General features: G+C 45.1%; 1 protein-coding gene across 1 annotated transcript; it reads left to right on the plus strand.

Annotated features, from left to right (window-relative positions):
- The first annotated feature begins 8719 nt into the window (after positions 1–8719).
- On the plus strand, positions 8720–12650 carry LOC114111382 (small integral membrane protein 10-like protein 2A). The gene is made up of 2 exons (XM_042242123.1): positions 8720–9486; positions 11051–12650. The coding sequence occupies exon 1, from the start codon at positions 8910–8912 to the stop codon at positions 9144–9146; it is 237 nt and encodes a 78-aa protein (XP_042098057.1). The 5' UTR covers positions 8720–8909; the 3' UTR covers positions 9147–9486; positions 11051–12650.
- Positions 12651–12754: the final 104 nt, after the last annotated feature.

Consider the following 12754-nt stretch of genomic DNA (forward strand, 5'->3'; position numbering starts at 1 on the left):
CACAGCACGCCAGGCCTCCCTGTCCATCACCAACTCCCAGAGTTCACTCAGACTCACGTCCATCGAGTCCGTGATGCCATCCAGCCATCTCATCCTCTGTTGTCCCCTTCTCCTCCTGCCCCCAATCCCTCCCAGCATCAGAGTCTTTTCCAATGAGTCAACTCTTTGCATAAAGTGGCTAAAGTACTGGAGTTTCAGCTTCAGCATCATTCCCTCCAAAGAAATCCCAGGGTTGATCTCCTTCAGAATGGACTGGTTGGATCTCCTTGCAGTCCAAGGGACTCTCAAGAGTCTTCTCCAACACCACAGTTCAAAAGCATCAATTCTTCGGCGCTCAGCTTTCTTCACAGTCCAACTCTCACATCCATACATGACCACTGGAAAAGCCATAGCCTTGACTAGACGGACTTTGTTGGCAAAGTAATGTCTCTGCTTTTGAATATGCTATCTAGGTTGGTCATAACTTTCCTTCCAAGGAGTAAGCGTCTTTTAATTTCATGGCTGCAATCATCATCTGCAGTGATTTGGGAGCCCATAAAAATAAAGTCTGATACTGTTTCCACTGTTTCCCCATCTATTTCCCATGAAGTGATGGGACTGGATGCCATGATCTTCGTTTTCTGAATGTTGAGCTTTAAGCCAACATTTTCACTCTCCTCTTTCACTTTCATCAAGAGGCTTTTTAGTTCAAATTTTAAAAGATTACAAAACAAAACAACAAAAATAATATGCTTAGCACAGGAGGCTAGATTTCATAGTGTATAATTCCATTTTGTGGAACAGAATAACAAATCTGTAATAGCAAAAGCAAATGTAGAATGACAGAAAACAGATCAAGGATGGACTGGGCATGAAGAGAAGGCATTGTCCGTAGAAAGGAACTTTCTGCTGTGATGGAAATATTTGGTATCTTGATTGTGGCAATAGCTACCCAGAGGAATGAAAACTTTTAACAGAACTCATCAAAATGTGTTCTTATTAGCTTTGCATTTCATTGTATGTTAATTATGCATCAAACACAGGAAAACTCTGAATGGTGGAAGTAGGGACTCCATAGGGACCCTGGGGCTTAAGGAAAGAACTGGCAGTGAACTCCCTGGGTGTTCTTTTTGCCTCTCACATATCCCCAAAAGGGTACTGGAGGAGCCTGCAATCCAGAACCATCAACAAAGAAAAGCTCTAAGAAGAGCTGTTCCCCGTAGCCAAGGGACTGGGAAAAGGTGGCCTAACAGAGCAGGACACCTTTTTGATAATAGTCACCTTCCTCCAAGTCTCTTCTGCAGTTTCAGCAGGGCTGGGTGGGGAGCTGGTCTTCAATCCCCACTTCAACCTCCTCGTGAAAATAAGAGGGCAGGACTAATCAATCCTTAGCTTTTCTACCCACTGTCAGTAGCCAATTATTAGTAGTTTTTAGCTTTTATTTTTAAATTAATTTTTATTGGAGTATGGTTGCTTTACAATGTTTTAGTTTCTCACGTACAGCGAAATGAATCAGCTGTACATATAAATGTTGCTCTTGTTTAGTCCTTAATTCATGTCCAACTCTTTTGAAACCCCATGGACTGTAGCCTGCCTAGCTCCTCTGCCCATGGGATTTCCCAGGCAAGAATACTGGAGTGGGTTGCCATTTCCATCTCCAATACATATACATATAACGTTTCTGGATTTGGGTTTCCTTCCCATTTAGGTCACCACAGAGCATTTGAGTAGAGTTCCCTGTGCTGTACAAGTAGGTTCTCATTAGTCATGTATTTTATACATAGTAGAGTATATACATCAATCTCAATCTACCAATTCATCCCACCCCCTTCCCCTCTTGGTATCCATATGTTTGTTCTCTATATCTGTGTCTTTATTTCTGCTTTGCAAATAAGTTCATCTGCATCAGTTTTCTAGATTCCACATATAAGTGATATATAATATTTGCTTTTCTCTTTATGACTTGCTTCACTCTGTATGACAATGTCTAGATCCATCCATGTTTCTTCAGATAGCACATTTCGTTCCTTTTTATGTCAACAGCCAATTCTGTATCAAATACAACCTTCAGGAGTGAAAGTGAAATAAATCTATCCTCAGATGAAGGAAATCTAAGAGAACTGGTTGCCAACAGACCTACCTTTAAAGAATGGCTAAAAGAAATTCATTAACCAGAAAGAAAATTATAACACAACAAGGATGGGTCTTTAGGAAAGAAGAGGGATAAAGTGAGTAAAAGTTAAGGTAAATAGAATACCATCTCCTCATGAAATTTTTAAGATCATGGTTCATCGTTAAAGCAAAAACTGTACCATCATGTGATGTGAGTTCAATGTGCACAGAGGAAATACTTAAGCTATTTCTATTTAAAAGTGGGAGGATAGAGGAACCAAAATGGAAGCAAAATTTTTCTACTTGATGAAGTGATTGAAATGATGATACCAGTAAACTGGGATATGTACACATGTATATTGCATTGAAAACTATAAAACAATAAAATAAACCATATGAAGAGCTATATTCAAAAGCACTATAAATAAATAAAAATGGAATTTCTAAAAAATGCTCAGGTGTCCTACAAGAAAGCAAGAAAAGGAAAATGGAGGAATGAGAAACAGAAAACAAATAATAAAGCAGCAGACTTGAGCTTTAATATGACATAATTACTTTAAATGTAAATGGTGTGGAATAACAATTAAGACAGAAATTAGCAGAGTAGATTTTAAAAAAAACACCACCAAATTCTATGCTGTACACAAGAACCTCAAATTTTCATGTTGTTTTAAAGATTTATTCATTCTAAGCATAGTTTTATGCTTCTTACACACAATAAAATAAAATTACTTTATTTTATAATGAACATAAACAATAGGAAACTTGAAAGCAACCAAGCCTGAACTGTGAAGGATCTTTTGTGCCATCTAGTTTAATGGGCTCATCATGGAAAACTTAGTTTAACAATATCCTAGACCAACAATGAATTTCTAGATGATGCTAGTATACTTAAGATGGCAGTAGTCTTACTACTCCTCGAGTCTATCCATTCCCTAGGTTGACCAAGGACAGTTGCAGCCCTTCGGTCTTAATTCTAAACCATGCAATAGTACAGTGGTAATTTCATTCCTCTCAGGCCTGGTAAACTTTCAAGTATTTGAACGTGCTGTCATATCTCCTTTTCAAGTCTTTGTTCTCTAAACCAGGTGTCCCCCACATCGGGGATCTAATGCTTAATGATCTGAGGTGGAGCTGATGTGATAATAATAAGAATAAAGTGCACAATAAATGTAATGCATTTGAATCATCCTGAAACCACCCCCCAACACTCTTCCATGGAAAAATTGTCTTCCACAAAATCAGTCCTTGGTGCCAAAAAGGTTGGGGACTGCTGCTCTAAACTACAAATGTTTCTTTCATCCATTCATCACAAGACATGGATCCAGCTCTTTTATCACCCACATTGCCTTCCTCTGGAAACACTCCAGAAGAATGCTTTAAAGTCGTAAAACAAATCTTTAAGTATTTAAAAGAATTGAAAGTATACAGAGTTTAATTTCTGACCACAATGGGATCAAACTAGAAATTAATAACAGAAAGATAGCAAGAAAGTCTCCAAATGTGTTGAAAAAAAACACACTTCTAATTAATTCTCCATAATTTCTACATGGCAACAACAAGCATGTGAAAATGTAAATTTTTATATATGTATATATATATAATTTATAATTGCTTCAAAGAAAATGAATACCTAAGAACATATTTATTAAACATGTACAGGATCTGAATGCAGAAAATTATACAAATTTTGGTGAAAGAAATCAAAGATCTAAATAAATAAATAAAGAGATATACTCATGGGAGATGCCAGATGAGTCATAAGTTGGAATCAAGATTGCCAGAAGAAATATCAACAACCTCAGATATGCAGATGACACCACCCTAATGGCAGAAAGCAATGAGGAACTAAAGAGCCTCTTGGTGAAGGTCAAAGAGGAGAGTGAAAAAGCTGGTTTAAAACTCAACATTCAAAAAACCAAGATCATGGCATCTGGTCCCATCACTTCATGGCAAATAAATGGGGGAAAAATTGCAACAATGACAGATTTTGTTTTCTTGGGTTCCAAAATCACTGTGAACAGTGACTGCAGACACAAAATTAAAAGATGCTTGCTCCTTGGAAGAAAATCTATTGACAAACCTAAACAACATACTAAAAAGCAGAGGCATTGCTTTGCTGACAGAGGTCCATATAGTCTAAGCTGTGATTTTTCAGTAGTCACGTATGGATGTGAGAGTTAGACCATAAAAAAGGCTGAGAGCCGAAGAACTGATGCTTTCAAACTGTGATTCTGGAGAAGACTCTTGAAAGTCTCTTGGACTGCAGGGATATCAAGCAAGTCAATCCTAAAGGAAATCTATCCTGAATATTCACTGGAAGAACTGATGCTGAAGCTGAAGCTCCAATACTTCGGCCACCTGATGCGAAGAGCTGACTTATTTGGAAAAGACCCTGATACTTGAAAAGATTTAAGGCAGGAGGAGAAGGGGATGACAGAGGATGAGATGGTTGGATCACACCACCGACGCAGTGGACTTGAGTTTGAGAAAACTCTGGGAGATGGTGAAGGACAGGGAACCTGGCCTGCTGCAGTTCATGGAGTTGCAAAGAGTTGGACATGACTTAGCAGCTGAACAGCAACAATAACAACTGTGTTCATGGACTGGAATATTAAACATATAAATGATGTCAATTCTCACCCAAACTGATCTGTAAATTTCACACTTTCTAGCAAGCGTTTTGTACCCATAGACAAGTTTATCCTAAAATTTGTACAGATGAGCACCAGCCCTAGAATAGCTAAATAAATGTTGAAGAAGAAAAATAAAGTGTGAGGACTCACTCTAACCAATACTAACATATACTCTATAGCTACAGTAGTCAAAATAGTGTGATATTGGAGAGAGGATGGATAGACACACAGACCAAAGCAACAGAAGAGAAAACATCAAAATAGACCCACAGAAATATGCTCCACTGGTTTTTGACAAAGATGAAAGAAAAAAAATTTTAAGGGAGGAAGGATAGCCTTTTTAAACAAATTGTGCTCTAGCAATTTGGGCATTTTTAGTCAAAAATTGAACCTGGATTTAAACCGCCAAACTCTACATAAATATTAACTCAAAATGGACCACAGACTTAAATGTGAAATAAAACTTTAAAAAATTTTAAAGAAAACATAGGAGAATATCTTTGAGACCTAAGGCCTGGTAAAAAGTTCTTACATATAGTACGTACCAGAGCCATGATCCATAAATAAATTGGACCTCATGAAATTAAAAATTTTGCTGTGAGAAAGCCCTTGTTAACAGAATGAAAATACAAGCTACAGACTGGGTGGAAAATATTTGCAAACCATCTATCTAACAAGAGTCATATCTAGAATATATTATATAGAACTCACAAAACTTAATAATAAAAACAAGCAGTTCAATTAGAACATGACAAGACATTTAGCTAAAAAGGATATATGGGGTTTCCCAGGTGGCGCTAGTGGTAAAGAACCCACTTGCCAATGCAGGAGACATAAGAGATGCCACTTTGATCCATGAGTAGGGAAGATTCCCTGTTCTTGCCAGGAGAATCCCATGGACAGGGGAGCCTGGCAGGCTACAGTTCATAGGGTCGTAAAGAGTCAGACACAACTGAAGCGACTTAGCACGCATGCACAAAGACAATATACATATAGAAAATAAGCACATAAAAAGATTTTCACCATTATTAGCCATAAGGGAAATATTGGGTTGGCCAAGAAGTTTCAATTAACTTTTTGGCTAACCCCAATATAAATTAAATCCACAATAAGATATCACAGTACATCTATCATAATGGCTAAAATTTTTAAAAATAGTGATAACGTCAAAGGCTGACAAGCATGTAGAGAAACAATATATTCAGAAATTGCTGACTGAGAGTGTAAAATGTTACAGCCACGCTGGAAATTTTAACTGAGTCTTATGAAACTAAACACGCACTTACCATACAGCTTAGAAATTGTACTTTTGGGCATTTATCCCAGATAAAGAGAAAATTTTGTTCACACAATAATCAGTGAACAAATATTCACAGCAGCTTTATCCCCGATAGTTCCAAATTGGAAACCCTGGTGTCCTTCTTGGGTAGGAGGTATACAAATTCTGGTGCAACCATGCCAAGGAATACTAACTTAGCAATAAAAGCAGTGAACTATTGACAATTGACATTTCCAGCAACTTGGAGGATGCTCCAAAGAAGAATGAAAAAAAAAATCCCAGATTGAGTGAAAAAGCCAATCTCCAAAGTAAAAAAAAAAAAAAAAAACAACCCAATCCCAAAAAGTTACATCCTATAAGATTCAATTTTTACAACATTTTCAAAGAGACTAAATTATGGAAATAGACAGCAGATTAGTGGTTGTGAAGCATTAAGGAAGGCGAACAGGAGAGAAGTGGGTGTGGTCAAAAAAAAGGGCATGAGACATCCTTATAGTTATGAAACTGTTCTGTATCTTGACTGTGATGGTGGATGCATGAATCCACATATGTGATAAAATTGCATAGAGCAATTCACACACACACACACACACACACACAAATGAAAAAGTAAATCGGGGAAATCTGAACAAGATACGTAGATTGTATCAATATCCTGATTTTGATATTGCACCATACTGCAGTTTTGAAAGATGTGGAAAACTGTGGAAAATTGGGTAAAATGTACGCTGGATCTATTTTTTTCTTGGAACTGTATGTAAATCTACAGTTATCTCTAAATAAAAAGTTTCATTAAAAATTCCATTGCAGGGGCTTCCCTGGTGGTCCAGTAGCTAAGACTCTGATCTCCCAGTGAAGGGGGCTCAGGTTCTATCCCTGGGCGGGGAATTGGATCCCGCATGCCACAACGAAGATGGAAGATCCTGTGTGCCACAACTAAGACCTCAGTGCAGCCAAATAAATAAATTTTAAAAATCAATTGCATTCTGTATATGAAAAGTGAACATGTGGAAACCAAAATTAAACACACAGTACCATTTACAGACACTCTAAAGGAAATGAAACAGATGAAACTCTAACAAAATATGTATAAGGTTGCTGAGTAAGTACAAAGAGGTGGCCCAAATCAGTTCTTTTGTGGTGTTGGAATATTTTTGTATCTTGATCACAGTGGTGGTTGCATGAATCCTGACATGGGATAAAATTGCCAGAGTGATACAGGCACACATGCACACAAATTAATGCAGATTAGAAAAATGGAGAAATCTGAATTGGGCCTATAGTCTAGTCAAGAGTAATATACCAGTGTCAGTTTCCTAGTTTTAATTTTATACTGCATCTATAGAAAATGTCACCTTTGGGGAACATGGGTAAAAGGCACAAGGTCTTTTTTGTGCTATTTGTGCAACTTCCCTGAGTCTATAATTATTTCAAAATAAAATGCTAAAAATAAATGAGATGTGGCCAAGGAGAGGTTTCAGAAATGATTGGAGGGAACAGGCTCTGCACATGAATGAGGCAGGATCCAGTCTAGGAAAAAAAAAAAAAAAGATTTCTATGTAGCTTAAGTCTATATTCATATGGCCCCTTCTTTTTCAAATATTTTTGTTGTATTATACAAGTAATAGTTACAGATACACAAATGGATATACATACATATACACGAGAAACAAAAATTATGTCTTTCTTCCCACTTCCTTAGCCAGAGTAAATGATGTTCAATAATGTGACATTTACCTACTCTGATTTTTTTATGCATTCATATTCATGCATGGTTATATTGTTGTGATCCAATAACCTAGTGCCTCTCAAACTCTCTCTTCTCCCCTGATCATGTAGGTAGGACAACTGCCCAATCAGTGTATATGAATCTGCTGGGTTTCTTAAACATTTATACGGATGTCACAGAGATATTCAGTAAGACTGTGAACAGGCATTCTGAGAGGAATTAGTAAGGTATTAACTTAGGCCAGCCCTCCTTGTAAAAACTGGAATGAAATCTTCACGAATCAACTCTTGCAGACCGCTTTTTAAAAGTCCTGACTACAATGAAGCAAGCACATTTCAATAATTCTGAAAATGTCATGGAGTTTGAATTGGATTTGGTTTAGAAAAAGATTAGATGAAACCACGAAAAGGCTTTAATACCCAACAGCAGGTAAAAAGCAATGAATGAGGGCAAATGTATACCTGAGAAGACCTTGCGCAGCATCCAGGGCAAAGACAAAGAGGAGTGCATAGAAATCACTATGGGATGAAAGGTACGGACAATGGCGTAAAGGAGCATTCACGAAATACACACGGGGAAAATGAGCATGTAGCTTTGGTCAAACTCCACAGTGCAGAATTACCAGAAAAAACATGAATTAAAAGTACAGTGGCTAGTTGGCCAGATTTTCTGCGGAGACGGTGAGGGAAAGGGGATGGTGTAAACGGGTAAAGAGCTCCGGGTGGGCCTTCCTTGCAGAATAGCGCATTCTGCAAAAGGATCCCAAGAGGGCAGCACCTTCCAAAGAAAGCATTCAGGCCCTCCGGCTCTCTTGGGAGTCCGGGAGGAGGCGGGGCTTCTCGGAGGGGCGGGCACCGGGGGTGGGGCTGAGTTGCTGGCAGCAGCTCTGTGGTACCCGACAAGGGGCAGGGCCGGGCTAGGGGCGGAGCTGCGCAGGCGGTCGCCAATGTGCGTGCAGGCGAGGGGGCGGAGCTGTCCCTGGGCAGCTCAGGTGGGGCCTTGACTGTGGCGGAGGAGTCATTCGGAGCCCCGGAGGGGAGACTGAAGGCGGGGCGCGGCGGGACAGGGCGGAGTGGGACGCGACTGTTGTTGGCCAGCGGCTCCAGGCCTCGCGTCCACCTGTCCGCCAGCTCGTGCTGCGGTCGGTCCGCGGGTCCCGCGCCGGCCCGGGCCCATGGCAGCGTCGGGGGCTCTGTCTGCGGCGGCGGCAGCAGCGGCCCTGTCGGGCGTGGCAGTGCGGCTAGCACGCTCAGCCGCGATCCGCGGGTCGTACGGCGCCTTCTGCAAGGGGCTCACGCGCACGTTGATCACCTTCTTCGACCTGGCCTGGCGTCTGCGCATGAACTTCCCCTATTTCTACATCGTGGCCTCGGTGATGCTCAACGTGCGCCTGCAGGTGAGGATCGAGTGAACGCCCGCTACCACCTCCGCCCGGCCGCGACGGCAGGGGCATCAGCATGAAGGATCACGGGGCCGGGGGCCGCCGGGACGCTCCAGGGGACGAGGAAGGGGTGGATCAGGCCTCCGGGCCCTAGACCTCCGCGGAGGACGCAGCCACCGAGCCCTGGCTCTGGCCAGCCACGTCGCGGCCGGTGACGAACTGCACTGAAACTCTCAAAACGGGCCCTTTCCATGGAACTCGAGAAAATTATCTGAATGCAGCCGACCTGTTGCCTCACTTTGGTCGAAGGCGGGAGCAGAAGGAAGAAATTCTTCAGTAGGAACATGAATGACTGACCCCGACCGAAAAGGTAGGAGGCCAGAGTTCGGACTTGTGGGCTGGAGGGAGGCGGTTGCCATGGCATCTAGATGTCCAGGCCACCGGGCAGCTTCGGGGAGACGAGGAAGGGACCTGAGGAAGCCAGCCTGGAAAGCTGCCGGGCCGAGAGCAGGCAAGGCAGGGTGCACGCAGGCCCTCTGGACTCCCTTGTCATATATTCAAGATGGGGATGAGGGGCAGCTGCCTGGACATATCCGAAGGTCAGCACATCACCTTGGCCCACGGCCCCGGTAGTGTCACCTGAACACGGGGGGAATGGAGGGAAATGGCCCCGGAGAGGCCCGGAGAATGCCCTAGAAGAGAGCGGATGCTGGCCCCCTTGTCCTCCACCCCTCGAGAGACAGCCTGGATGGATGGTTGTGTTCTTGGCCCAAGCCCAGGTCTGTCTCTTTCTCAGCCCTTCACAAGACTTCCTCCTGGCGGGTCTCTGGGACTGCTCTCTGCCTGTTCCTGCTGTCTCTGTTGCTCCTCTCCACCCTCCAAAGCTTTGCATCAGGGGACAGGGAAGAGTGGGAAAGACGTGTTCCTCCCAGCAGCCACGCTCCCTCCACCTCCTACCAGTGCCCTCCTGGTGCCACCGAATGTGCTGCTCCAGTCCTGGACAGCCTCCAGCAGCCCCTGTGTCCCACAGGATTTGGGAAAGTGGGGGGTCTCATTGAGTGGAGGGCAGCTGTCAGGCCGGGGTGGGAGAACAGATGGAGAAGAGATTTGTAGGGTAGGTGACAGTTGGGGAGACGAGGATGTCTCTGGGTGAGGAGGCAACTCTCAAGTCCCCATGTTTTTCTTGCAGGAACTGGTGTTATAGAAGGTGAACCGCCCCTTCTGTGGTCTTGTCAAGAGAGTCAAATCCCTGCCTGGGGCACCCCTGACCCTAGAGTTGCCTGGAGAGCAGCCAAGAGAAGGGCCTGACCCCCCCACCCCCCGAAGAGAGGAAGGGCCTTCCAGGCAGAGAGCCCGAGGGGTGGAGTGACCTAGTGGTCCGGTTCTGGCATGGGGAAGGAAGTACAGAGCTAGAGACACTCTGGTGGAGCTCTGTTCTCCCCGCCTGCTGGGCTCTGGGAAGGGAGACATTTGCCCTTGTCACATAGATCACAAGTGGGGGAGCTGAACCTGCCTCCGGGCCTGCATTCCCCACCTGCCCCCAGTCTCTGGGAGACCTGGCACAGTGGGATGGGGAAAGGGAGCACAAGCTCCCAAGAGGTCTAGAGAGAGAAAGGCCCATGGCAGGGAAGGTGGGGTGTATGGCAAGTCACAGGGAAGAACCAGGGGACAGTCTAAGCTGAAATGGTCACAGGAGAGATGAGTCCCAGACCCCCCTGGGGAGCAAGGTCCTCACACACAGTCAGGCCTCCCCACCCCAACCCAAGCCCCACCCAAGGCTTAACCAAGGGTTCCTTGGTGTTGAGTGGCACAGGCCTCTCAGTTTGGGTGGGGGTGTTGGCTGGCTCCTGGGCCCAAGTGTAATAGGAGGGAAGGGATACATGTGGGTGGGGTGGAGCTGAGACCCACGCATGACCCCATGTCTCTGTCTCCAGGCTGCCCCTCCTGCTAGGATCACACAGGAGCGTCTGCTCTGGACGGGCCTGCAGCGGCCCTGGCTGTGCTGCTGATTGGTGCACCAGGAGCGGCACTGAGGGGAGCCGGGAGAGGCCCTGGCCCTCACCCCCCATCCCAGATCCACATCTGCCCCCTCACTGATTGCTCGCGGTCCTGGTCCTCAGTTCCTGGGACTAAGAGCCACAGCAGCCTGGTTGCCCCTGGGACAGAGGGGCTGAGCCTCACACCATGTGCCCTTCTCAGCCACCCAGGTCCCGGCTGAAGATCTCTGCCTGCCTCACCCCGAGGCCTGAGGCTGCACCCGGGCTACCACATGCCCCCCGCAGATTCCCACAGACGGAAGGGCGCTGATGGCTTCCTCCCTTGTGCCAAGTTGCCTGGAAACCCCTGGTCCTGGTGGCCCCTCCTCCACCCCAACTGTGTTCCTCCAGGACCATTTCCGGGAGACTGCCAGCCTTTGGAGTGCATCCCTGGAGTTCTGAGAGACTGTGACATGGGGCTGCAAGGGTGGAGAGGAGCGGAGGACCAGGGGCCTCCTTGGGGCTAATGCACAAATGTGTGCACTTTTCAAGTACATGTCTCACCCTCTGGGTGACTGGATCCCCAGCCGCAGCCTCTTCCTGGGCCAGCCTGAGAGGACCTGGGGAGGGCACTAGGGAGGGTCTTTACTTAATATGTGTGTGCCTGTGTGTGAATGTGTGTGTGAGTGTGCATGTTGAGTGCATGTGTGAGTGTGGGATGTGTGTGTGAATTTGCATGTACATGCATGAGGGCTTGAGTGTGTGAGCGTGGGGATGTGTGTGTGGATATGTGAGTGTGGGCTAGTGTATGGGTATGAATGCAGATGCATGAGTGCACAGATGTCTGTGTGTGAATGTGTGGGTGTGAGAGTGTGTCTGTGGGTGTGAATACATGTCAGTGTGCATGTGTGAATGCATGTGTGAGTGCACTTGTGTGTGAGTGCTTATGCACACATGAGTGGCTGTGCGTTGCAGAAGGTGCTGAGCTGTTTAGTGGGTGTGCTCTGGGGGACGGGCATCCTGTCCTCCCCAGGCTCCCAGCTCTGTTGGAGCTGCCTGGGCCCTGGGAGGCCGCTTCCCAAAGTGGAGAAAGTATGTTGGAGATTCAGGGGCCCCGGGCTCAGAGACCCTTCATCACCTGCAGAGAATCCCCTCTCCCCATGGGGCTCTGGCTGGGGCTGTCCACCCCCAAAGATATTGGCCGTGGGAGGGGCGGGGACACATCCTCAGCACGTGCTCCTGCCACTATTTTTCTTACCATTTTGATCTTGAGTAGTTTGCTGCTTCTGCTCTCCCACCTCTTCCTCATCTCCTCACTGTGCCTCTGCTGCTCTCTATGCACTTTATTTATTTGCAGTCTCGTTTTCAGGCAGTGGAGGTTCTATGCTATCACCGACTTGAATAAGACAGCTTTCCCTTTTCTGTGTGTGATGAACTCTGCACCAGTCCACGCAGTCTGGTTAGAGAAATGTTTTTGTTTCCAGTGTTGTCAAATCTTGTGTCTATCTAAGTTAATAAAAATAATTATTTGAGTTCAATAAAAAAAAAAAAAAACAGAGGCCTCTTGTTTCTGGTGTGGTGTCCCCTTGGAGGAGAGGGGCTGTTGGTGAGCTCATCCCACTCTGGTAGCCAGAAGCTGGGGGAGGGGAGCATCCTGAGGGC

Source organism: Ovis aries, chromosome X, assembly GCF_016772045.2.
Source record: "Ovis aries strain OAR_USU_Benz2616 breed Rambouillet chromosome X, ARS-UI_Ramb_v3.0, whole genome shotgun sequence".
Classification (NCBI taxonomy): domain Eukaryota; kingdom Metazoa; phylum Chordata; class Mammalia; order Artiodactyla; family Bovidae; genus Ovis; species Ovis aries.